At 57.5% G+C, this 24,201-nt stretch overlaps 1 protein-coding gene across 7 annotated transcripts in view; it reads left to right on the forward strand.

Moving 5' to 3' along the window:
• The window catches only part of KIAA0513 (KIAA0513 ortholog), a 58,851-nt gene that overhangs the window by 29,441 nt on the left and 5,209 nt on the right, over nt 1–24,201 (forward strand). For 2 of the 7 annotated variants that reach the window (XM_045439876.1, XM_045439875.1), the window contains exons 2-10: nt 9,972–10,431; nt 12,615–12,714; nt 14,239–14,312; nt 17,116–17,186; nt 18,633–18,840; nt 19,600–19,640; nt 19,968–20,046; nt 21,787–21,864; nt 23,043–23,072. In XM_045439876.1, the coding sequence (XP_045295832.1) occupies nt 10,103–10,431; nt 12,615–12,714; nt 14,239–14,312; nt 17,116–17,186; nt 18,633–18,840; nt 19,600–19,640; nt 19,968–20,046; nt 21,787–21,864; nt 23,043–23,072 (1,010 nt within the window). In that variant the 5' untranslated portion in view covers nt 9,972–10,102. Of the gene's footprint in view, nt 1–236; nt 241–6,606; nt 6,737–9,971; nt 10,432–12,614; nt 12,715–14,238; nt 14,313–17,115; nt 17,187–18,632; nt 18,841–19,599; nt 19,641–19,967; nt 20,051–21,786; nt 21,865–23,042; nt 23,073–24,201 lie in introns of those variants that run through there. The other 5 variants (XM_045439880.1, XM_045439879.1, XM_045439878.1 and 2 more) reach the window with 4 other exon arrangements.

Here is a 24,201-nt window from a genome sequence, read left to right on the forward strand (position 1 = left end):
CTCTGACTTTGGCTCAGGTCATGATCTCATGGAGAGTCCTTTAGAAACACACGTTCCAACGTCTCTGCTTCTGCTACGGAGCCTTGAAGCGCCTACAGGCCTTTTACAGATCTCGCTACAGTCGTCAGCGTTGTTCACGTGAGGACCTCCTTGACAGTTTTATTTTTAAAACCGGTGTCTGGGAAAAGTCAGCCTGCAGATGCCTCTGTCAGAACGAAAAGAACTGTATGGCCCAGCGCGGTTCCCTTTTTTGCTTTCGCTCCGGGAAGCCCCACTGAGCTCCTCGCCCAACATAGGTCGTTGTTCCCTTGATTCCACGGGCCTGTAAGTTGCCCTGGGTCCACACTGACCAGGAGAAAATGTACGTCTGAACAGCTGCCCAAACGCAGCGACATCTGCGTGGACATTGGTGACGTTTCTTCCTTGACATGTGTTCGTTCCCTGAAATGACTCTGGCCTCGCGGCCAAGAGGCCCAAAATTCTCTACCTGGTTCAGAGGCAAAGTCGGTGATTCGCTTGTCGGAAGCCCTGGGGCTGCTCAGCCCCTGGAGAGGCACACGAGAGTCCTCGTTGGGGTCTTGTGTGTGAGAGGTTCTGAGCAACAGGAAGCGTGCTTTCTACCAGCCTGGGCTGGTGGCCGAGGTCTGGCTGGGGCGCCGGAGGACCGAGCTGTGCGGAGGGGCTCAAGGGCCGGCCCGCTGGGTCCTTCTCTGACTCGGGACCGCGGGGGTTGGGGCGCGTGGGGGAGCACGCACGGTGTTGAGCAAACGCAGCCTGAGCCGCAGGGAGAGCCCTGGCCCTGAGGCCGATTGTTTGTGGCAGGCGGGGTGCACGAGGGGGGATCCGGAAGCATCTCCCGAGCGGAGGGGTGAGGGGGGTTCGCGCCGTCAGCCATGGTGTTCACGGCAGGCCCATTCGCCACAGGGTGACCGCGTTTAGCTCTCTCTTCCTCCCTGTCCTCCGCTCGGGCGGCTTCAGGGAGGCACAGTCTTCCTGGAAACCGTCCGTTATCATATCACATCGTAGGGGAACCGACCCGGGAGCCAGTAATCTGATAGCTGATCTGCTTCACCGATGTCAAGACCACCCTGGAGACCAGAAACCTCAGCCGAGGTTTGTCTGTCTCCCCTCACTCCTGCCAAACCCCGTCGATCTTCCCGCGAGGCCGCCTTGAAATAAACGCTGTGCGGTGGACCAGAGGGGACTCTTCGGCAAGGTCACCCGCTCGTTTGCGGGCGGGAGAGGGACAGCCAGGCGCTAGGTGCAAAGCAAACGTCGAGATTTCCCTCGTGTGGTTGTGGTACCGATGGAAGAACCAGAGAGGGGGACACGGACACGGACGTGGGCTTTGTGGGTGCCGTGGCCTCAGGAGGCTTTATCCCCCCTTCTGTTTCCAGACCTCTCTGTAATGCTGTGTTCGTGATGGAGAGAAATGGGCACCAATGAGCCCCACAAGCCCGACTGAGGGCTGGAAACGTCGGGTTCGTAGGGATCCACGTGAGGCCCACGTCAGGCTCGAGGCTCACGTGGCTGGTGCACGGGCCCGGGGCCCGAGGTCCCCACGCTCACAGTGCTTTAGTGTCTCGCTCATTTTGTCCGGACGCTCCTAGGCTAGAACAAACACCAGGCACCCCAGTGGGTCCTCAGGTCCTAACAACATTCTGGCTGTCTGTGTTAGTTTCCTACGGCCCCTTGAACGAGTTACACAAACTCAGTGGCTTACAGCCTCACACATTTACTGTCCCACAGTTCTGGGGGCAGTCTGATGGGGCCGATGTCAAGGTGTGGGCAGGGCAGGTTCCTTCTGGAGGCCCCAGGAAAGTCTCTAGAGTTTTCCAGCTTCTAGAGGTGCCTGCATTCTTCGGCTCGACGCCCCTCCTCCATCTGCAAAAGACCATTGTTCCAGCTCCTTCCCTGACTCTGACCCCTCTGCCTCCCTCTTCTGAGGCCCTGTGGTTATCGTGGGCCCCCCTGGATCATCCAGGACCATCTCCCCTACTCAGGGCCCCCAACTTGCCATGTAAGGTCACGTGTATGTAGGTTCTGGGGATGAGGACGTGAACACTTAGGGGGGACCACTGGTTAGCATACGACACCATGAGAAAAACTATTTTTTATTTCATTCTTTGTCGGACGTGGCCGTTCTCTTTTCTTGTCCCGTGTTGACTTTTGCGCAATACTTTTCATTGCGGTAGACTGCAGAAAATTCAGCGTCGCAAAGATACGAGGTCACGGGAAACAATCCAGCATGAGCTAACGGTCAAGCTGTGAACTGCTTCGGGCCAGTAGTTTGCTTTGTCTCTGGAAGATGTCCAGTATTGCTGTATTTTCCTCGAAATACTGAAATATCCCGCAGGACCTCTGTGAGTTCGCTCAGGTATCCCGGGGTGCCCTGGCACCAGTTTGGGAACCGCAGCTGCAGGTTAAAAGAATCCTGGCTCAGCTCCTTAGGCTGTGCCTCATGTGGGAAGGATTGGGGGTACCCCCCCTTAGCTAGGCTGTTCCCTCTAGTGGCGGGCAGCATTTGGCTAAGACGTGGCTCCAGAAAATAACGTGGTGCCCAAGTCCGAAGAGGCCGTCGGACCCACGGTCGACTCCTGGCCGAGCCCTGGCCCCGTTTCCGGCCCGGTGCAGATGGGCTAAGGGCCACTGGCCTCCTTAGCCGGTCACACTGACCCTGCCCTCCCATTCTGGCTCCTGCAGTCAGGCGCTTCAGGGCACCCTGTGTCCACAACCGCAGGGGAGGAAAGGACACTTTTCTTGGGTTATTCGGTTGTATTTTCTTAACAAAATTTAATACAAAGGCCTAGAGGGCATCCAGTTGATGCTAGGCGAAGAAGGCTGTGTGAATTCAATAGGATGCCCATGTCTGGGGAGTGAACCATCTTTAGAGGGATCAATCCTGGAGCTTATGTGAGTCTGATGACTGCAGGAGGGAGTTCCTTATATTCTGCTTCTCACCCAAGACCCTCACCTTCTCTCTGTTTGGACTCTCTGTTTCGCACAGAGCAGGTGGGCTTGAAAGTCTTAGGACTTGAGTCTCAGGGTCAAGGACTTTCAGTAAAGCAGTCAGCATCCGTCAGGGGTGTGCAGTTTTCCTGATTTGCACTGGCCCTCTGCAGCCCTTAGGCAAAGCAAGGCAGATTTTCTGTGGGGAGGTTCGCTCACTACGGAGGTGCCTGCTTGACATTCAAGTTGTGGCTGGAGAGAGGTCAAAATGTCCCAGGAGCTCAGGCAGTAGCTGCGAGGGACCTTTGACTTCTGCTCCTAGAACAGCAGGTGGTCCTGTTCCACACCCACTCACCCACCAGGTGACCTCGCTCAGCCGTGCACCTGCCTCCCCCAGCCCCAGACTTCCGTCTCTAAAGTAGGAGTAAAAACAGAGTACTGCCCAACTGCGTGACAGAGCGGTCCCAAACAACGTTTTTACGTATTTTTGTGCCTCGGAAAGCGTCAGCTCTTCTGATAATATTGGCCTCGATGTCCTTTGTTGTCCGTGTCACCGTTGCCACAGCAGGGCTCTCGTTCACCCTCTCATCGTGGGCCAAGAGGACGAGAACACCTCTCCGTGAGCCCCGCTCTACTCGATCAAAGTAGAGATTGCTTAAAAAGAAAATCTTTTAAAAAATGGATGTGGGGCACCTGGGGGGCTCAGCCGGTTGGGCGTCTGACTTCGGCTCTGGCCACGATCTCACGGTTCGAGAGTTCCAGCCCCAGGTCGGGCTCTGTGCCCAGGGTCGGATTCTGTGTGTCCCTCTCTCTCTGCCCCTGCCCTGCTCGCTCGATCTCTCTCTCTCTCTCTCTCTCTCTCAAAAACAAATAAACATTAAAAAAAAAATACTTAAAAAAATGAATGACTTTCCCAGTGTGAGTCTGATGGGAGCTGGATCCTGAGGCAGGAGGCTGGCTTTCTCTGTTTGGGTCAGTCGTCAGGCAAAGGACTCAAACCAGACACCGTGGGGCCTGTGGGACGATCTGGCTGCAGAGGCACAGCTGGCCTCGTGGGTCCCAGTTCCCTGGTGTGGGGACCCTTCCTTGCACGCTGCCCCGCACTTAACCCAGAGTGAAACAGATGAGTCAGAGTTCTGAATTTGGGGGCTCGTTGGGGTTTCGACCTTACACGTGGAAGGAGGGTGCAGATCTAAAACCCACCGAGTGTGTGTGGCCACAGAACAGACTTCGGGGAAGGTGATTTGGTAGCACCCATCGTCAGCCTTAGTAATGCGCGAAGCTCTGACCCAGCAACCCCACTTCCAGAAGTGTACCCCCAGAGGGAGCTGTAGGGGGCCAGCCTCGTGGTCAAGAGCAGTGGTCCTGCGGTTGCATTGTGGGTGCTGTCGCTTCCTAGCTATGTGCTTGGGAGTAAGTCTCCAAGGCTTGATTTACTGACGTCACGTGATGAAGGATGAGCTGGGTGGACGTGATTGTGAGTCAGCCTGTCACGGACGCCGAGTGAGCGAGGCTTTGCAGGCCCTTCTCTTTTTGTAAGAGCAGCACGTCTGATAGTTCTTGGGGACACTAAAAGAGAGGGAGTTGCCTGAGGTGGATGGCCAGGGGCAGACTTACACGGAAAGTTCCGGATTCTCCCCCAGGGAGCCTCGTCTGATTGCTCAAGGTGCGCCTACCGGAGAAGTCCTGACTCGGGTTGGGGAAATCAGAGTTTGAGCAAAGCCCCGTGGGGATGTGGCTGAGCAGCCACAGGAAAGCAATCTCCTTCCGAGTTCCTTCTGCAGCTGGGGCCGCAGGGCAGGGCGGGAAAGCCTGGGGGGGGGAGGGCTGGGGGAGGGGAGGAGGTCAGAACGAGACCACCTTGGCCTGCCCCCCCCCCCCGCCCCCGCCTGCCCCTTTGCTCCCGTCCTGTGCATACAGATGCCTGTGCCTAAACTCCTACCGCAGCTGTCCCTCAGCCTCCTGGTTCCCGAACTTTCCAAAGTCCTCGCTGCCTAGGCCCTTTGTGTAGGCTGTTCCCTCTGCCTGGACCACTGTCCTGTGTCAGAGGACCCTCGCGTCTTCTCGGCCGGTGCTCCTTCCCGCTCAGCTCATATCCGCCTTCCTGACCCCCCGGCCAAAGAAGCCCTTCTCGGCGCCCTCGGGGACATCGCCTGGGGACTCGCAGCAGCGCCCAGTACTTCTGAATCTGTCGTTTGGGTTTCTGTTTCATCAAGTGTCTCTTACCCTCCCGTCCCCTTACCCCTCCTCCGCCCCATCTCTTAGCCTGCGCCCGCCCAACACCAAATGCTCCTTACAGCCTCATCCGTGACTGGACCCCCAGCTGCTGGCGCACCGGCTGGCGCATAGTAGCTGCTCAGTAAGTATTTGCTGAGGGCACCTGGCTGGCTCTGTGAGTAGCACGTGTGACTCTCCACCTCAGGGTGGGACGTAAAGCCTACTTAAGAATCGAAAAGAAAAGAGATATCTGTTGGATGAGCAGGTTGGGTGGTTAAGGCCTTTGGGTTATAGGTTGACGTAGAATTTTATTTACTTATTTTTATGCATTTTTAAGCTTATTTGTTATTCATTTTTGAGAGAGAGAGAGAGGAGAGGGCGCGTGCCAGCGGAGGAGGGACAGAGAGAGCGAGAAAGAGAATCCCAAGCAGGCTCGGTGCTCTCAGCCCCGAGCCTGACATGGGGCTCTATCCCACGAACTATGAGATCGTGACCTGAGCCGAAATCACGAGTCAGATGCTGCACCGACTGAGCCACCCAGGTGCCCCCGAATTAGAATTTTAGCCTAATTTGGTTGGTGGAAACTTTGTGCCCCAAGGCCCAGGAAGTGAAGTGTAAGTACGATCGCAGGAAGGCTTGTTCTACTTCAAGGCCACAGCAAAGCATTTTCATTGTGCACGCGGCGTAGTTGCAAAGATGCTGCTGTGATTTAAAACCCCAGGTCTCAGAGTCTGCGGCCCTGGAGTGGGTTCGGGAGCCTCCAAAGGCCCTGGGGCACGATCCACAGATGTGTTTTCTTTGGCCCACGAGGCGTTTTGAAATGAATTCGAATTCGCTGCCCGCGTTGGGGAATTGGAGGATTTCACGTAGTACATTTCAGCAGTTCTTCGGAAAGCTCTTTAGATCTGGTGCCGCTGGGTCCGCGCTCCCGAGTGCCGCATCTGGTGGCTCTGACCGGGGACGGTGCAGTTGGTTCCCGAGGGGCCCACTCCCTCTGGCCAGCCCGACATAGGTGGTCACGCGAGGTGTGGGATCCTGTGTGTTCAGAACGACCGTCCCCTTGTCCTGCACGGAGGCTCCTAATTATGCGTCCTTCCTGAAGGAAGACGGATGCTTCCGAGGCCCTTACCACCGGCGGCTGCTTCTCCCTGGTGTCTGAGCTCTGTGGCCGGATTCGGCAGCCCTGCCTTCTCTGCCACGAGGGACGGCATCCCCGGGCTGAGGGCCCCGGGGGCCGGCAGTGTGCGGTGATCGTGCCCTGCTCTGCAGCGGGCCTGGGTCTGCGCCCTGTGGCCCACGGCGCCTTCATGTGCCAGGACTGGGTCCCCCGCCACTTCTCCCTCCCCTTCGTGCCTCTCCCTCCTTCCTGAGCCCACGGAGGAGGCTTCTGGGAAAGGATGACCTACTCCCAGAATTTCGAGCTAGGGAGTCGCTGGGAGAGCCGCTTGCTAGCCTCAGGCCGGACCAGAAATAGCTGTGATAATTCGATCTGATCGCGAAGCCCCGAAGCTGGGGGTTCTGCTTTGGGTACGTGGGTGCAGCCTGTCCCACTGCGTGACACTGTCTCGAGGTACGGAAGTTTGTTTCCCTTTCCCTCGGAATTTTTGTTCACAGACTGCATCCCTGTGATGAAGAACAAAATCGAAAGGTGCCAGGACTATAATGCACTTGTCTTCTTTTCCAGCCCTTTTTTGTACATAGGCTTCACTGTTACATAAGAAGATTACAATTCACGCCCTACAATATTCGCAGCAGCCAGACCAGAGGACGGCATGCTGGGTTGGGGGGGGTGGGGTGCTCAGGAAATATTTTTGACTGCAGACCGTTTTGTTTACTTGGCTGTGAAGTGAACATCATTCACTCACGTTCTAATTGTTTCCAACTGCATCATTCACTGATTACTGTTGCGTCACTTTGTTAGAATTTATTTGCCAGTTTCCTGTAGTTAGATCCCATCCCCCCCCCCCCCCCAATTTATCAGGATTAGAAATACTGTTGTTGCTGGGGCCCCTGGGTGGCTCCGTCAGTAAAGTCTCCAGTTTCGGCTCAGGTCATGATCTCACCGTTCACGGGTTCGAGCCCTGCATCGGGCTCTGTGCGGACAGCTCAGAGCCTAGAACTTGCTTCGGATTCTGTGCCTCCCCCCCTTTCTCTCTCCCTCCCCTCCTCGAGCTCTGTCTCTCTCTCTCTCCATCTCTCAACAATCAACATAAAATAAAAAAAGAAATACTGTTATTACAAGGAGCATTTCTCTCCATGTAACTAGCTTTGAGTTGAATTATTTTCTTAGGATACGTTTCTAGCATTTGAATTCTTGGATCAGAGAATAGAAAAGTAAGAGCTATAGAAGATACTTTCCAGGGGTACCTGGCTGGCTCAGTCGGAAGAACACAGCACTCTTGATCTTGGGGTCATGAGTTTGAGCCCCACGGTGCGTGCGGAGATTACATAACCCAACCAACTGACAAATAAATAAATGCGTAAATGAAAATAGTTTCTAGAGCCTTATTTATCCCTATTGTCAGGGTTACTTGAGGGTATTAACTTGACCGTGTCCTCATCAGCGTTTAGACTGCATTTTAAAGTTTCTGCTAACTTAGTACCTAATGGCACCTAATTGTTTTCAATTGCTTATCTGCCTGTGTGGTTATTAGTGTTGGCTGAAGAATTGCCTAAGCATTTAGCAACAGTATTTCTCCTTCGTGACTTGCCTATTTGAATAGTTTGTGTATCTACTCGAATACAGAGTTTTCGGTCGGGTTGGGGTGGGTGGATTTCTGATACAGATATTACTGACCCAATTCTACTGTCATACTGACCGCACACATTTTCCCAGTGTGTGATTTTTCCATTTTTAACATCCAGTGTGTCGTTACAGGGGTGGCCTTCTGTGCTTTGGAGAATCTGAGAAGGTGGTGGCCAGAGGATCTTAGAATTCAAGCCTGACCGGGGCACCTGGGGGGCTCCGTTGGTGAAGCATCTTGACTCTTGATCTCAGCTCAGGTCTTGATCTCAGGGTCATGAGTTTGAGCCCCATTTGGGGCTCGATGCCGGACGTGAAGCCTACTTAAAAAAAAAAAAAAAGGAATTCAAGCTAGACCACACCCCGGCCCAGAGAGCAGAGCCCGTGGGCACAGGTGGTGGGAGGGGAGTCAGGGCCGCCCCCAGCTCCGGACCATCACTCCTCAGTCTCTGCCTCTCTGAGTGGTGGCGCTGTCTCCTGAACCCCTAAAAACCCCACGTTGCTCTCCTGGCCCAGAAAGTTCTTTTAAGTGGAGATGTTCGCTTCTCTTTTTTGGGCCAGCGCAAGCTTCGTAGGACTCTACCGAAGATGTGTCGTTGTTACTCCAAGAGCAAGGAGCCAGCGTTCCGTCTCCCTGACTCAGGGCATTTAAAAATATCCTGGGCTGGGGAATTCGGAGGAGCCCATGATCGATTTGTGAGCATCAAGCTCTTAACAGGCAGCAAAGGCGGTTCTGATATTGAATTAGGCTCAGGAGACGCATTGCGGCCGTGTCGCTGGCCACCTGTCGGCTAGATGCTTGGGGTCTGCCGAGGGTGAGGAGAAGGACGTGTCCAGTCTTGAGGTCGCTCTTGTCTGGGGGAGCTGACGTGGCAGGAGGGCGAGATCTCGCTTCCTGCTGAGCTGTCTGCCGCTCCTCACCCGGGAGGGAGGGTCACAGCACCGGTGGGTGACTCCCCAGCTGGCAGCCAGGAGACCCCGTTCAGGTGCGAAGGTTCTGGTCCCATCGTGGACCCTCCCGGCCCTTCGAGCACATTCACGGGCAGCTGTGTTCACCCATTCACAGACGTACGGCCAACACTCCCTTAGTCGAGACCGTGCTGGAGGCTGGATCGCGACACAGGGGCTTTTGCTCCAGAGGGATAAGCAGAGATGCCGACGGAATTGCAAATGGGTGCAAATCAAATACGGAGGGGAATTTCAGCACAGGAATCGCTGAATACTTTTGAACAGGGCTGGCGTGAGCTGCTCGGGAGAGGTGGGGCTGTGTCAGCCCGGGCCGATAGACGGCATCCGGGCAGGGGGAGGCAGGAAGAAGGCACGGAGCGGGAAGGGGGAGCGGCAGAAGGAACGGGCGCCACAGATGCACGCCGTCCCCCAGCCGGCTGTGTGCAGGGAGGGGGCAGGAAGGAGAAGGGGGGTCCGGGTGGCACACGACACTCGGAAGCCATCGGAGGGCGTGCGAGTGATGCGAGAAGGGACGGACGTCTGTGTGGCGGCCTTTGGAGGTTCTGGGTCTTGAGGGGAAGACGCCTCAGAAAGGAGCCCGGGAGGGAAGAGACGCCAGGCCGGCTGCCGAGGGGCCCCACGTGCTTAGCAGAGGCGGCTTTTCCCGCCGAGCTGGGCGATGCCATCTCCCATGGCCGCTGACTCCAACGGCAGGGAGCGGGCCCGTGTGTCCTTGGTGATGTTCTGATTCTAGCCCGGGGTCAGCCTTTTTGTTTAGTGGCATCACTCTGGTGGCCCAGAGCAGGGGGAGGGCCAGCAGGCCCGGTGCCTCGGAAGTCTGTTGAGCTTGGAGGAATCCCGATCGTTGGTGTTTATTCGTGCGTTTATTCCACAAAGAGTTACCGAGTGCCTACCACGTGCCAGGCGTGTGACAGCAAAGTAGACGGTGGGAAAATGATGTCCGTGTAGAGACGTCCCGAATTCTGGACGCCTGGAGCCTGTTCCCTATCCAGGGAATCTTGGGGCCTCGGTGATTCGGCGGAGTCTGGAGTCTCAGAGCTGCGTTCCCCTTACGCGGGGCGTAGCGGTAACGCTGATGTGCCTTCCCTTCTAGATGCCTTAGGGCGCGAGAGCCGCCCCAGAGGACGCCTGGTGGCCAGCAGCGCCCGAGCAGCTCGTGTGCGTGGCCTCCAGCTCCCACTGACGCCCCCGGGAACGCGGTCCGCCTGGAATCCCCCCCAAACCATGGAGGCCCCGGAGGTGCCCGTGGGCGCGCTGCTTGACTTCGGGACTGAGCCAGCCGCGCCCTCGCCCCTGGAGGCGTTGCCTCCGAAGCTGCAGGATGGGGACAGCTCGCAGGGCGACGGGGCTTCGGAGAGTGAGACCACGGAGTCCGCGGACAGCGAGAATGACATGGGCGAGTTGCCCTCGCACCCGTCCTGGGACCAGTACCGCCGCTCCTCCTCCAACGAGTCCTTCTCTTCCAACCAGAGCGCCGAGTCGGCCGAGGACGAGGAGACCCAGGAGCTCCGGGAATTCATGCGCGGCTACGTGGACAAGATCTTCTCTGGAGGGTGAGCCCCCGGGACGCGGCTCTCTGTCGGGGTGGGGCTTGCGGTGAGGCCGGAAACTTTCCGTTTCCCAGACTCCTCTTCGTGCTCGTGGGCAGCGGGGCCTTCAGCAGCTGCCAGGGTGGGGGCCCTTCCTTGGTCCTCTTTCTTTTTTCTTTTTTTAATTTATTTATTTTGAAAGAGAGAGCCCGCGTGCGGGAGGGGACAGAGAGGGAGAGAGAGCCCGACACGGGGCTCGAACTCACAAACTGCGAGATGATGAGCCCAGCTGAAGTCGCACGCCCAACCGACCGAGCCCCCCAGGCGCCCCGCTTGTTCCTCTCTCTTGCCTTTCTTTCACAGTTTTTTGGGGTGTAAATAGGCGCCCTGGCAAGGGAACACTCGGAGCGGAGGGGGGTTGGGATCAGGCGGAGGAGGGGGTGTCTGCGGGTGGGCCCCCGCTTGTCCATATCTCCACGGGGGGGTGGGGCGCAAACCCCAAGCCCTGGGCTTCCGACGTCAGCCGTTGCCTTGCGTCCCGGCCGCCCGCTAGTCCCTGGCGGCCTTGCCTCCCGTCTGTGGTCTGTGGACCCGCAGCGTCAGCGTCCCGGGAGCTTGGGGCAACTGTGGGTCTCAGGCCCCAGCCAGGCCCGCTGAGTCTGAATCTGCATTCTAACCAAACCTCTGCACTCTCTGTACACGCCCTTCGGTGAGAGGAGCTGAGGACCCCACAGGATAAGTTTCCAGTTTTATTAACACAGTAGGAACTTCTGCCCGTTGACACAGTGCAGAGAGGCGTTATTTCCTACCGCGATTTGGGTCCCTTGTTTGTAATCTGGCAAGGTTGACGCCTGCCTTTGCCAGGTGTATCTCCGTTTTCTTTGCAGTTAGAAGAGGGGGGAAGACCAGGGGCCCCCGGTGGCTCAGTGGGTTCAGCGTCCGACTTCGGCTCAGGTCATGATCTCACAGTTCGTGGGTTCGAGCCTGGCGTCAGGCTCTCCACTGGCAGCTCGGAGCCTGGAGCCCGCTTCGGATTCTGTCTCCGGCTCTCTCTGCCCCTCCCCTGCTCGTGCTCTGTCTCTCTCTCAAAAATAAATAAATATTTTTAACATTCTGAAATACATAATAATAAAACATGAAGAAAAGGAAAAAGAAAAAAGAGAAGAGCTCAGTGAAATCCGAATATCAGACTCTCCCAACATGCATTCGTGTTTGATTTTGAACGCATTCTGGGAGAGCAGTAGATCTGGCTCCCTCCTAATTCTGTTTGACTAACACTGGAATGAGTCAGCTTCCTCTGAGCACACCCAGTTAATGAAAGGGGAGAAAGCCCAGAAGCCTGCTAATCTGTCGGGAAGGCCGATCTATATTTGCCACAGCCCGTCAGCAGTACGGAGCAAGGACAGCTGAGCTGGACGCGTCTTCGAGAGCATTCCAGAAATCACTGCAAACCGGCTGGCACCTTCTCCTGTTTCATCTGGTGTTGGTATTTTGGGATAAGTGAGACCAAGATGTTTCCCACAAAACCTTAAATAAATGAAAAATCGCACGAGCTGATTGAGCCTCAGCCTTCTGCCGCTCCTTTGTTTTGCCTCTAAACGTGGGGTAGCGTATCGGCTTTCCGCGAAGAGTGATCAGAAGTGGTTTGAGGTCGGGGGAGCGTTCGGTTCCCCCACCCCCTCCAGGGTCCCCCAGTCTCCCTCACACACAGAGCCAGCATCGTCAGAGAGGCGAGCAGGCTGGGTCCTCATGGTAACTGACCGTGACCCCCCACATCAAGGCAGTGTGTCCTGCGGGGGCTGAGCAAGTTAGCTGTTCTGGAATGTGCTGTGGCTCTGTGCTGACTTCACCAATGAGTGGGAAGGCGGCTGAGCTAGAGAACCAGGCCCTCAGAGGGTCGTGTGACCCCGGCCGGTGCTCCCATGTCACGGGAGGCAGGACCGAGGGGATGGAACTCGGGCTTTGGAGCCGGGACGTCTGGATGGAGCTCCCATTTGCCACTCGCCTGCTGTGTCTGGTCTTTGAAATAGAAACGACCCCATTTCCTCGTGGGGGTCGCCTGAGGGTGGGGTGAGCCGGGGCCGGGAAGGGGGTGTGGGGGGGGGCAGGGCAGTACTTACTTGTTCCTCCTACCCCCCTGTCCCCTGCTGTGGCTGTGTTTGTTCCCGAGGACTGAAAGTTGCTTTCTTTTCCTCTGTTCCTTTCAGGGAGGACTTGGACCAGGAGGAGAAAGCCAAGTTTGGGGAGTACTGTAGCAGTGAGAACGGAAAAGGCCGGGAGTGGTTTGCTCGATACGTGAGCGCCCAGGTGAGGGGTGGTGACGGCAGGTGCTGGTGATGTGGGACACTCTGGCCATGTCTGCCTCACCCGCTTTGGAGGAAAGAGTCCAGGGAAACGACCCAACAGGAAAACAAGTAAAACTTACTCGAAGATGTTCTGAAAAGGCCTAGTTAGAATGGCGGGAAGTGGGAAAAGTAGCTCATGTAGATGCCCCCCCGCTAGAAAGAAACGTGAGCAAACTGGTCTTTTAACTGCGTGAAATGACAGACTAGTTAGTTTTGTTGTGTTTTGCTTACAATTTATTTTATTTTAGAGGGAGAGAGCAAGTGAGTGGGGGAGATGGGCAGCGGGACAGAGAAAGAATCTCAAGCAGGCACCACAGTCAGTGCGGAGCCTGACGTGGGGCTCGATCTCACGACCGTGAGATCATGAACTGCGCCAAAATCAAGTCGGACGCTCAACCGACTGAGCCACCCAGGTGCCCGGGACAAGTTTTTTAAGGGCAAGCTTGTGGACTGTGTCCATGCATAGTTTTATTCAATAACTCACAATATTCAGTTTTTACAAAGATCATCAAGGCAGTGACAGCCGTGTGAATTCAGAAAAGAATTTTTTTTTTGTAAATACCTGCTAGGTCCTTTTTTTTCTGTAAAGTGGCTTAAACTCTTAGCTTTTAAAGTATTTTTTACTTTAATTTTTTTTTTAATGTTTATTTTTTTTGTTTTTTGTTTTTTAATTTTTTTTTTCAACATTTATTTATTTTTGGGACAGAGAGAGACAGAGCATGAACGGGGGAGGGGCAGAGAGAGAGGGAAACACAGAATCGGAAACAGGCTCCAGGCTCTGAGCCATCAGCCCAGAGCCTGACGCGGGGCTCGAACTCACGGACCGCGAGATCGTGACCTGGCTGAAGTCGGACGCTTAACCGACTGCGCCACCCAGGCGCCCCTAATGTTTATTTTTGAAGGAGAGAGACAGAGCGTGAGCAGGGGAGGGGCAGAGAGAGAGGGAGACCCAGAATCCGCAGCAGGCTCCGGGCTCTGAACCGTCAGCACAGAGCCCGATGCGGGGCTGGAGCCCACAAACCATGAGATCATGACCTGAGCCCAAGTCGGAGGCTTCACCGATGGGGCTGCCCAGGCGCCCCGGCTTTTAAAGTGTCCTTATCACAATTTATTGGCTCCAAGAAAAATCAGAAGATGCAGATCAGCAAAAATAGAGAAGCGACCCATAAATCTACAACCCAGAAATCGGCCGTGTTGCCGTTTGCGGGGTTTAGTCCCTCCAGACTGTTCTGTGTTGTGTGGGCGGGTGTGTCGCATCCCTAGACTTAACACTTCCGAGGAGACGCGGGAAGACGTCGGCTTGGGCTTTGCCGAGTGACGGTCGTGTGTCTGGGCCAGCGCCCTGCTCGGGGTCCCGGTTTCCGTAGCGCAGGCCGGGCTGCTACTGCCGGGGGCTCGCGGGCCCGGCTGTGTCTAGCGGTGCCCGGCGCGGTAAGCCCTGTGCCACCTGCACGCCCCGTGACGCGTCTGCCCTGTTCCCGGACAGCGCTGCAATTCCAAGTGCGTCTCAGAGGCGACCTTCTACCGCCTGGTGCAGTCTTTCGCCGTCGTCCTGTTCGAGTAAGTCGTGCTGTTGCTCACAGCCTTTGTCCTCCGAGCGTGTCTCCCCCCGACCCCCGTCCTGCCCCGTCCTAACCCGGGCCTTACAGCACCTGCTCAGAAATCCCGGCATCCACCGAGAGGCAAGGCCATGCCGGCTTCTCGCGGGAGGGAGTTTGGGTCCTCCCCCCAGGCCCCCCGCAGGAGAGGTTAGGGGACTGCACCTGGGCCTGAGCAGATCCCTCCGTCAGGGCCCTCGGGACAGGCTGGGATAACACGCACTTGACCCTGCCCTCCTGCGCAGGGCGGTGGCATTTTCTTGATTTCCTGCCGTGAAGTGCTTCTAACTAGACAACTGCCCACCCAATGATCGGATCGGACCCGATGAGTGCAGCCTGCCCTGCGTGCTAATTAGACCCCGCTGGAGCCTTTTATCACAGCACAGTAGTCCCGGCAGGGGGTGTGCGTGGGGGAGGCAGGCCACGTGAGTGAGTCACGGGCTCTCTCCCCCTCAGGCCGCGGGGCTCTAGGGCTGCCAGACCCACGTCATCCATCCTGGACCTGCGTCAGAGCAGGCGACAGCCCCCCACTTCCCCCCAGCATGAAACGGAGGGGATGTGGCTCTGCCTTGGAGACGTGGGACAGCAGCTTTACCGATGCGGGGGAGGGGAGGCAAGGCACCGTGGGTGGGAAAGGACAGGGTGGGGGGAAGCCCCGATCTGACAGTCATTTGTGCCCCCGCTTACCCTCCTTCCGTCATCATGGCCTCAAAGCAGCCCCGTGGCTTGTCCCCATGTCCCCTTGCCCTTCCAGCCTTGAAAACTCCCTCCTCCCCGCAGAAAGGTAGCTGCTCTTGTGACCCTTACCCCCCCTGTGTCTGGATGTCCCCTCACCTCTCTCTGTTCCCCCACGAACGTGGAGCACGGACTGGAGGGGAAAGACCATAAAAAGGAGGATCCCCATGTTTCCGGTGCTTCCTCAGAATGTCCCCAGTTGAAGACAGGCTCCCGTGGGGGGCTTCTGGGTCTGGGAGCTGGCAAGGGGCGGCGGGGGGGGGGGGAGGGGGCAGTTTCCAAGCAGGCCCAGCTGTCTTGTGCACAACAGGCTCACCGGCACTGAGACCACTCAGCTTCCAGTCACATCGATAGGAATTCTCACGAATCCATATTTTACAGAGACTGCACCTGTTCCGCTTGGCGACAGAAGTATTTCATTCTCCACTTCCTTTGAATTTTCCCTTAAATAAAATTGGGGTGGGGGGGGGAGGAAATTCCCTTCAAATTCCAACCGGACCGAAACACAGAATCTCCCCCATTGCTTTGCGAGTGTATATATTTTTGTGTGTGGCTGGGAGAAAAGAAAGAAACCTTGTAATATGTTTTAAATATTTACTAAGTTTTAAAGTTTATGAGTTTTTTAAAAAATTTCTAGCTTATGAGTGTCTTTCGTTTTTACTTTTATTTATAGTCTTTTATGATTTTATTGGCAGTTTAGTGAAGTTTAATATTCTTTTTATATTGAAAGCTAACTGGCCCTGACCCTACTGTCTAGATAAAGTCCATCGACTTTTTTTTTTTTTTTTTTTTTTTTTAAATAATACTCATCCAAGGTTAGGAACTAAACGGGAAAGAAAAGTGCAGAAGCACAGGATAGGGAGGCACAGCGCCTAAAATGGAGAGGGGATCCCCTTTATACAGCCCTGCCTTGGCTCCTGCGGTCTTCCCCCTGACAATGACTCCTGTGGATGGTGTGCACCCCAGAGAATCTGTGTCTTTCCAGGAAAGCCACTGCACCCACACGCACTTCTGCATTTGTGACGGCTCTGTGATGTTCTGATATCCGAACGTGCCAGCGTTTCTCCGACTCACGCCCCGTGGATGGTAGATTGTTCCTCTCCCTCATCTGCCCTGGCTCACGTGCTGTCACATCTGCAGCTGTCGCAGTGCACATTCCTAGCGGCAGACGGGGCCCCTGTTTGAAGATTTCCCGCCCCCCCCCCTTTTCGCTTGCTGAGTTGACTGGACCCTCTGTGTAGCTCATACATCTTAACATAGTAAGAACAATACAATAATGATAATCCTTTACATCTGGAGAAGATTTTTGAGTATAGAAAGGTTCTTGTGTATACTAATTAGATTTTTCAGCAAGTGACGTAGGGCAGGGAGGTATTCATATTCCCAGTGGTTCTCAAAGTGCCGTCCCGGGGCCCAGGAGCATCAGAACATCAGCTTCGCGAGGCAGTATGTTAGAAATGCAAGTTCTTAGGCCAACTGCCCCAGACCCACACAACCAGACTCTGTGGGTGGGCCCAGTAGTCCACATCTTAACTGCCCTCGCGGTGATTCCGACCTAAGTCAGAAACTTCAGTGTCTGTAACTTCAGTTCTGATGTAACTGAAAACCACTGACAGCATGGACCCTCTAACTCACTGCTGATTCCTGAGAACTAGGGGCTGGAGGGCCGCATGGCCTGGGGCCAGTGGTTTTGGCCTGAGACCCGAGGCCCGACTTCCAGTCCTGGCGCTGCTCCTGTGTGTAGGATTAAGCGTCCTGAGCCTTTCCTGTTCTGCCTCGAAGGGAGGGAGGCCAGGCTGAGGGAGAGGCCAAGAACGCCTTCCCGCCCAGGATCACAGCCGTCCCCAGCTGTGTGCCCGTGGGTAACTCACCTAATTGAGGATTATCTTTGTTGCCTCTCCATAGCATCTGGGGAGTGAAGTATTAATTTGGACGTGCTTACAAAACGTCTAGGTCTCGTTTCATGAACTTGCAGGGCGAAAACCGGGCACAACAATTTTTTACTCAGTCAGCCTCGTTTCCTGTATCAGGTGCCATCAGATGGACGACTTCGGGCCTGCCAAGAACCTCATGACCATGTGCTTCACCTACTACCACATCGGTAAGGCCCAGGGACGCGGCGGCTGTGGGGACAAACGTGGAAACCCCAGACTTGTCAACCTGTAACGTGACAGCAAGTGAGGGTTTCCTCCCGATTAAAGGCAAAGGCGTGAGGCTTCCAGAAAACCATAGCACCTGATGAGTGAGATTCCTAAAACAGGAGAAGACGCGGTCTGTGTCGTGGGTCATGAGGTTGACTATCCATGGTAGGGAGGAGACCACCGAGCAGCTAGGAGGAGAGAGAATAAGTTCGTTTGGCGGGACGTTGCTATTCGGGAATAGCGGGATGTGAGGACATCAGTTTCATGTTTTAGCAAAATGTGAGGTGGGTGGCTGTTGAAGAGAGATGGGGGGAGCGGGCCAGGGTCTTAGGGAGGAAAGCGTCCCTGGGTGTGGGCTGGAGAGGCCCTCACGAAGCGTGTGGGTTCTTCTTCATCCCGGGATCTGACAGCTCTTCTGGCTCATTGTGCTGGAACTTTCTGGTAATTGGAGCTCGAGGCTCCCTGTGTGAAGTTTCTTGGGCATGACAGAGGGACTCGTTCAGGCCGCCGTAGGCAGAAGGCCACTTGGGGCCTGTGTGTGGACTAGAGCCGGGTCAGGGCAGCGCTAAGCCTGGCCTCCCTTCCCACCCCCCCCAGGACACACGGGTCTGCTCTCGTGCTGTAACCCCACGTCCTCTGCAGCGTGGCTTCGCCCTCTCTCCGCTCCCAGCTGCCCATCCTCGCCATGCCTCGCTTCTGCTGGCGATAGCTGGTCAGGCGGCCTCAGCTCGAGGCCAGGCCAGCACTGGGCGGGCCCTCCATCCATGGGATCCCCTGGGCCAAACCGTGGCTCCTCCTTCTCAAAGAACAGCGGACGCGGCTCGTCTGAGTCACATCTGTGCACAGAGCAGCTTACGTTAGTAGGGGACACTCAGCACCTTAGCCTGAGGGGGCACTTTGCCCCAAAGTGGGTGTCTTTGACTGAGGTAGGGTCTTGATCTATAGGCGTGCCTTGACCTGAAGGGGGCACCTTGACTCAGAGGAGACCCTTTGGCCTGTAGGGGGCGCCTTGACCTCGGCTAGACACTTTGCCTGTAGGGGATGCCTTGACCTGCAGGAGACCTATTGACCTGTAGGGGGCGCCTTGACCTCGGGTAGACCCTCTGCCTGTAGGGGGCGCCTTGTCCTGCAGGAGACCCTTTGCTGCAGGGGGGCCTTGGCCTATTTACCGTCGTCTCCCGGGAAGCCACGCTCCTGGTTCAGGCCCTCCAGCTTCTTCAGGGCTGGCTCCTCACCTGTTTCTTTTAGCCCCTGTGCGCCTGGCTGCCCTCTCGTACACAGTAGGCGTCACCCTCCGCCTTCCCGGGCGTCTGGGGGCCTTTGCGTGTCGCGGCCGCCGCCACAGAACGTCTCCTGCCACGCAGTGGGGTTCCATTCCTGCCCCCTCCCGTCTCTCCCCCCTCCAGGCAAGCCGCAGCTGCTGCCCCCCGAGTCCAAGGAGAAACCCGCGGGGAGCATCGACTCCTACCTCAAGTCTGCCAACAGCTGGCTGGCAGAGAAGAAGGACATCGCCGAGCGGCTGCTGAAGAACACGTCGGCCAAGACGGAGAACGTCAAGGGCTTCTTCGGGGGGCTGGAGACCAAGCTGAAGGGACCCCTGGTCAGGAAACCAGAGTAGGTGTCGCCGGGTGTGGGTCCCTCTGGGACCCACGGCAGAGGCCGCGTTCGGCCCGCCAGTGGCGGTGGCGGGGAAGCCCTGGCCTGGCGGGGGGGGAGTCTGGTGACCTTGGGGGCCTGCCAGCCGCTCCCAGGAAGCGTGGCGGCCGGTCCCGTTTGAGTCCTCACCCCGAGTTTCCTGTGCTTTGCAAATGCCATTGGGTTGGCTGCTGGGCAGGGGTGTCCCCTGGGGGACTGATGGGGAGCGTGTGGAAACTGCCTGCGGGCAGGAGCGGGATCACAAGCCCTCTGGTGAGGGTCAGTGGGCGGTGGAGAGACCACTGTCCCCCGGGACAGCTGTTCTCCCACAGGAGCTTGGGAGCCTTCTGGGTCGGGGCACTTGAGAACGGGGTGTCGAAGTGAAGACCTCCCAGGAAAGGGGGCACGTCAGCAAGAGAGTGCCCGGGTTCCCGGTGCCCGTCCACCCCCTGCAGTCCCCACTGTCACCTCCGATGGCGGGTTTCCACCATGACTTGGCTCCGTTCCTCGTCTGGTGCTTTGGATTCGGAGAAAATGGGGCAAGGTAGCCTAAATGCCGCACCTTAATTCTGGAAGATTGGCAATTGGTAAATGTAGCGTTGCTTTAATGACACTTTTTCAGAGACAGTCGCAGTAAATGTACCCATCGCTTACAAGACATAATCCGGGCTCAGCAGTGTAGAGCTGAGAAAATGTGCAGGGGGTCACTTTGTCACCGCTGTGGTGTCTCTCCCCCAGGGAGGAGGAGAGCAAGCCCAAGGAGAAGCCGCAGAAGACCGGTGAGTGCTCCCGGCAGGGGCCCGGGTGTGGCCACCACAGCGCCCCTGGTCCTGTGACCCGGCCACTGGGCATTAGCAGCCCCACCGAGTGGCCCCTGAATATCTGGGCCCCTTCCCCCCCCCCGGCAGCATATGATGCCGTGCGCGACCCCTGACTTCTCTCCACCCGGCCGGTCATTTCGTGTTGGACTTCTGGGGAAAACCTCTCTGGGGAGAGGACTCAGGAACCAAACTCCTTGTCCGGGAGGGTCCCCGAGGGGCTCGCCAACGCGTGGCTGCAGCCAGAGCCACGGTCGGCCTTTCTCACCCCGGCCCCCCGCCCCGCAGTGACCGTGTGCAGCCCGGAGGAAGAGAGGAAGGGGGAAAAGATCTACCTGTACACGCACCTGAAGCAGCAGCCCATCTGGTAAGGCCGCAGCCCGGCACCGTTGTCTCCCCTAGAAACCGAGGTCACTGCCCACCAGGGGGGCCACAATCAAAAAGGCGAGCGGCGGCAGGTGTCCGTGAGGCCATGGGGAGATCAGAACCCTCCTCCGGCGCCGGTGGGGATGTAAACCGGGCCGCCTGCCGTGTAGAACGGCCTGGCAGGTCCCCAAAGTGTTACGCGTCGAGTTACCCTGTGAGCGACGGTGTGCTCAGAACAAGCCAAGACGGGTCCTCACGGCAAAGCTTACGCGCGTGGGTGCGTGATAGCCGAAGGGGGGAGCGGGCCCAAATGTCCACACGTGGACACGCGAAATGCGACACGCGGTATTCAGCCACGTAAAGAGTCACTGACAGGTGACAGCGTGGGGGAACCTGGAAAATAGTCAGCCCGGTGAAAAAGCCAGATGGAAGAGACCAGCTGGTGTTTGATGCCGTTCATAGGAGACGGTTCAGGTTAGGCACGTCCCCGGAGGCAGCGTAGGTGAGTAGGGGGAGGGGAGAGACTGCTCACGGGCACGGGGGTGCCGGACGGGGCATGAGGAGTGTTCTGGAAGCAGATAGTGGTCCTGGTGGCACAACTAATACACTAGAAACTGTGGAACTGTCTGCGTTAAAACACTGAGTTCACGGTACGTGAATTCTATCCCAGTGAAGCTATTTCCTCCGTACATACAGAGACGAAAGTCGTCATTGCAACGAGAGACCGGTGGCCAGGGGAAACCTTGCCCTCTGTCTTGCTCCGTTTGACCTCTTGTGCTGCTGTAGTCCCTCCGGAGCCTCCCCATCCCTGGGTTGTGTTCACTCACAAGCGGGCAGAGAGGCAGCACCTAGAGCCCTCAGGGTGTCCCATGCGCCCCTCCCTCGAAGACCGCCGTGTGGCCCCGGGAGAACTTGGCGCAGGCGTGTGGCCAGGTTCGGCGGAAGCAGGGAGAAGCTACCGGCCACGTCACACCTGGCCGGGGCTCTGTCGCGGGCCTTCTGGGCTGCGACTCGGCTGCTGCCTTAGCACCTGCAGCGGGCTCGGCACCCCGTTCTAGAGGGGGCCAAGCGACAAAAATTTCAGGCTTTGCGGGCAAGTACTCAACTCCGCTGTTGCCGTGCAAAAGCCGCCACGGACAATGTGCCCGGGCACGGCTGTGTTCCGGTAGAACCTGACTGACACCAACAGGGGCAGTGGCCGGATTTGGCCCACACGCCCTACGCGTAGTTCTTTAAGGAGAACGTTTCTGACTCGTGTGTCCCTGGGAACGTGTCTGTTCTCTGCACGTGGCCTGTCAGTGCCGGGTTCCCATTTATGTTACTAGACCCTGACCTAAGGCAGCAGGTGCCCCCAAATGCCCCGCTTCCTCTGGGAGGCCCAGCGCGGGTGGAGAAGCGGAAGACGGCCTTCGTCCGTGCCCCGCGGGTGGTAACTTCAGCTCTGACCCGACGGATGCAGGATTCACCCGCCCGGCCGCCGTCCTGCCCACACACCGCCCGCGTTGCGCCTTTGTCCTGGGAGAGGGGTGCAGGTGCTGTCGTGACCCTTGGCCGGAAGCCAGGAGCGCCACCTCGGTTTGGGACAAAGGCGGATGCTCGTTTTTTTTCTTCTCTGCTCCGCGTCTGAGGCTCATCAGAAACGCCTACAGATGTGGGACACTGCGTCCTTACCCCTCCCGTGTGCTGACACCCGCCTCCCAGCCCTCCCCGGAGAGGACTTACGCACCCCTCTGTCTCGCAGGCACACGCTGAGGTTCTGGAACGCGGCTTTCTTTGACGCTGTGCACTGTGAGAGGAGAAAACGGTCTCCCACTACCAGGTAGGGCAACGCCTGGGCTCGCTTCGCCTTGGGGGAGAAGACCAGTGAGTGGCTTTGTTTTCCGGTTTCTGAAGAGGAAAGCAGGATGGCTGAGTCCATGGCGTCTGTCTCTCACTCAGCTCCCTCTGACCCCGGTGCCCTACGAGCTGCCTGGAGGGTCCTGGGCACGCACAGCTTCGTGGCTTGCATGAGCGCTTTCTGCCCTGGGCTCTGGCATGACTTGCCCTGACCCTCCTAAAAACCGCCTCCTCCCCCGGAATGAAACCATCGGGACCCCCCAGGCTCCACTCTGCCTGTCGCTGTAAGAAATCAGAATCCCGAGCACCAACCGCGGCCACAGGACTGTGGGGCGCAGGGTGGCCGCCCCCGCCGCGGACTCTGCTCAGAGAGCTGATGTCTGGAGACACAGCTGCTACATTGAGCTTGCACCTCTGGTCTGCAGCCCGAACAGACCTCCCCAGCGTCCCCGAGGGTGGTCTTGCCACGTCAGGAGACCCCTTTTGTAAACCATTCCACGGAGGCACCGAGGCTGGAGGTCACTGCCTCTCTGGCCACAGCGAGCCAACATTGCCCACTGTGTATGGCGGCTGGGCAGGAAAGTGCGGCGGAGCCCTCCCCGTCCCGCGTCCCCTTATTGGCCCCCCCCCCCAGTCATGGGACCCTGAAGCCCCTGAACCTCTCTAACCGGGGGAGACCCCCCCCCGCCCCCAGTCACTCCCCCTGGCAGGAGGGAGCACGTGCGTGCCGTTTAAGACCGGTCCGCTAGCACTGGGGGGATCCCAAGTGCAGCCTTTCTTTTTGGGGGGCAGCTCACCTTGACGGGGCGGGGTGGCCTGCGGCGTGCTGCGGCTGCCTTTCCCGAGGGAGGTGGAGGGAGCACGCCGAGCGGGGAGATGCTGGAACCATCCGGGAGATTCTAGGGAGAGAATTCCATGCTCTGCCAGGAAGCCAGGCTGCAGGAAATGCTTAGATGCTTGTAGGCGGACGGGGTCTCCTCTTGCCGCTTGTGTAGCTGTCGGGCCCCCAGCGGACGAACGGTCTCGAGTACCCCGTCTCTCTGCGTCTCTCTGTTTCTGCCTGTAATAACGCTCCCCTTTCGCTGTTCTCTTTTTTCCATCCACATATCTTGCATGACTTTGACATGTTCCTCTGTTTACCTGTTTCTGCTGCCGCTCCAGAGGGGATGCTGGAGAGGAGGAGAAGAAGAGGTGTGTGTCCACGTGACTTTGTTCATGTTAACAGGGCCGGGGTCCCCGCCAGGGCCGCCTCAGGGCGGGAGCTGCCCGCTAGCTGCCGCGGGGGGCGGAGCCCAGACTCGGGGGCACGCCCGGCCCTGGGACAGGCCGGGCGACGGGTGGGAGGTCGCAGAGGACAGAGCACCAGGAAGAGGAAACAGATAGGGCACTCGAGACCCCAGAAGGCCCGGGGTCGGTTCAGAGAGTGAGCCGCGAAGTCCGATTCTGTGCGACTCCAGCCTTGCCCTGGCCACTCCGGCCCCTCCTAAGCCGCCCTCGAGCCCCCCGCCTTGACTTCACGCCGGGGAACCCGGTCCCGGCTCGAAGCCATGGATGGGTGCGGAGCGCCTGCCTCTCCGCGGCCAGGCGCCCAGGTGTGCAGGGGCCACAGGGAGGGAGGACAGCCGCCCCCTCCTTCCCGGCCACCGTGCGGCATGGAGTCTGTGTGTGCGTGTGTGTGAGGGGGGGGGTCCCTGAAGAGAAAGGCCTAGAACAGGGCTGCTTCCTTCGAGCCACAGCGGGGTCTGACTTTAATCGTTTGACCTTCGTATTTGTCAGAGATGTTTTGTAATATATTTTCAGAGTGAAAGGCCTGCCTCTTCAAAATACGGTTTCTGATACAATGATTGTTTCTTTGCTGGAAACTTCCCAAAGTGTGCTTCCTTTAATCAGTGATGTATTTTTAGTGCTTATTGTTTTATGAGAAATCTCGTTTCTTGGGCAGCCTTATGATGGCTATAAAAGAAGCCCTTGGGCTTGGGATGCCCCCGTTAGGACAAAGCCCCCCGCACTCACACAGTCTCTGTGGGTGGGGGCGCGACTAGCCACGGCCTCCCGAGGGCAAGGCTTCTTAGCACCGCGCCTGAGGCCCAGCAGGGCTGGAACATCCCGGCCACCTCCAGACTGCTCGGCACGGAGCCCACAAGGGGATGCCGGCCTCCGGGCCCCCTGGGCCCTCTCACCCAGAGCAGACGTGGTCGGACCCCACGCATCTAGGACCTGTCCCCCGCCCCCACCGCACACACACGCCCCGGGCCTCGCCCGGATGAAGGGCGAGTGTTCCTTCGAGATGGGGGGGGGGGGGGTGGAGGAGGGGCTCTGG

Source organism: Leopardus geoffroyi, chromosome E2, assembly GCF_018350155.1.
Source record: "Leopardus geoffroyi isolate Oge1 chromosome E2, O.geoffroyi_Oge1_pat1.0, whole genome shotgun sequence".
Taxonomy (NCBI): domain Eukaryota; kingdom Metazoa; phylum Chordata; class Mammalia; order Carnivora; family Felidae; genus Leopardus; species Leopardus geoffroyi.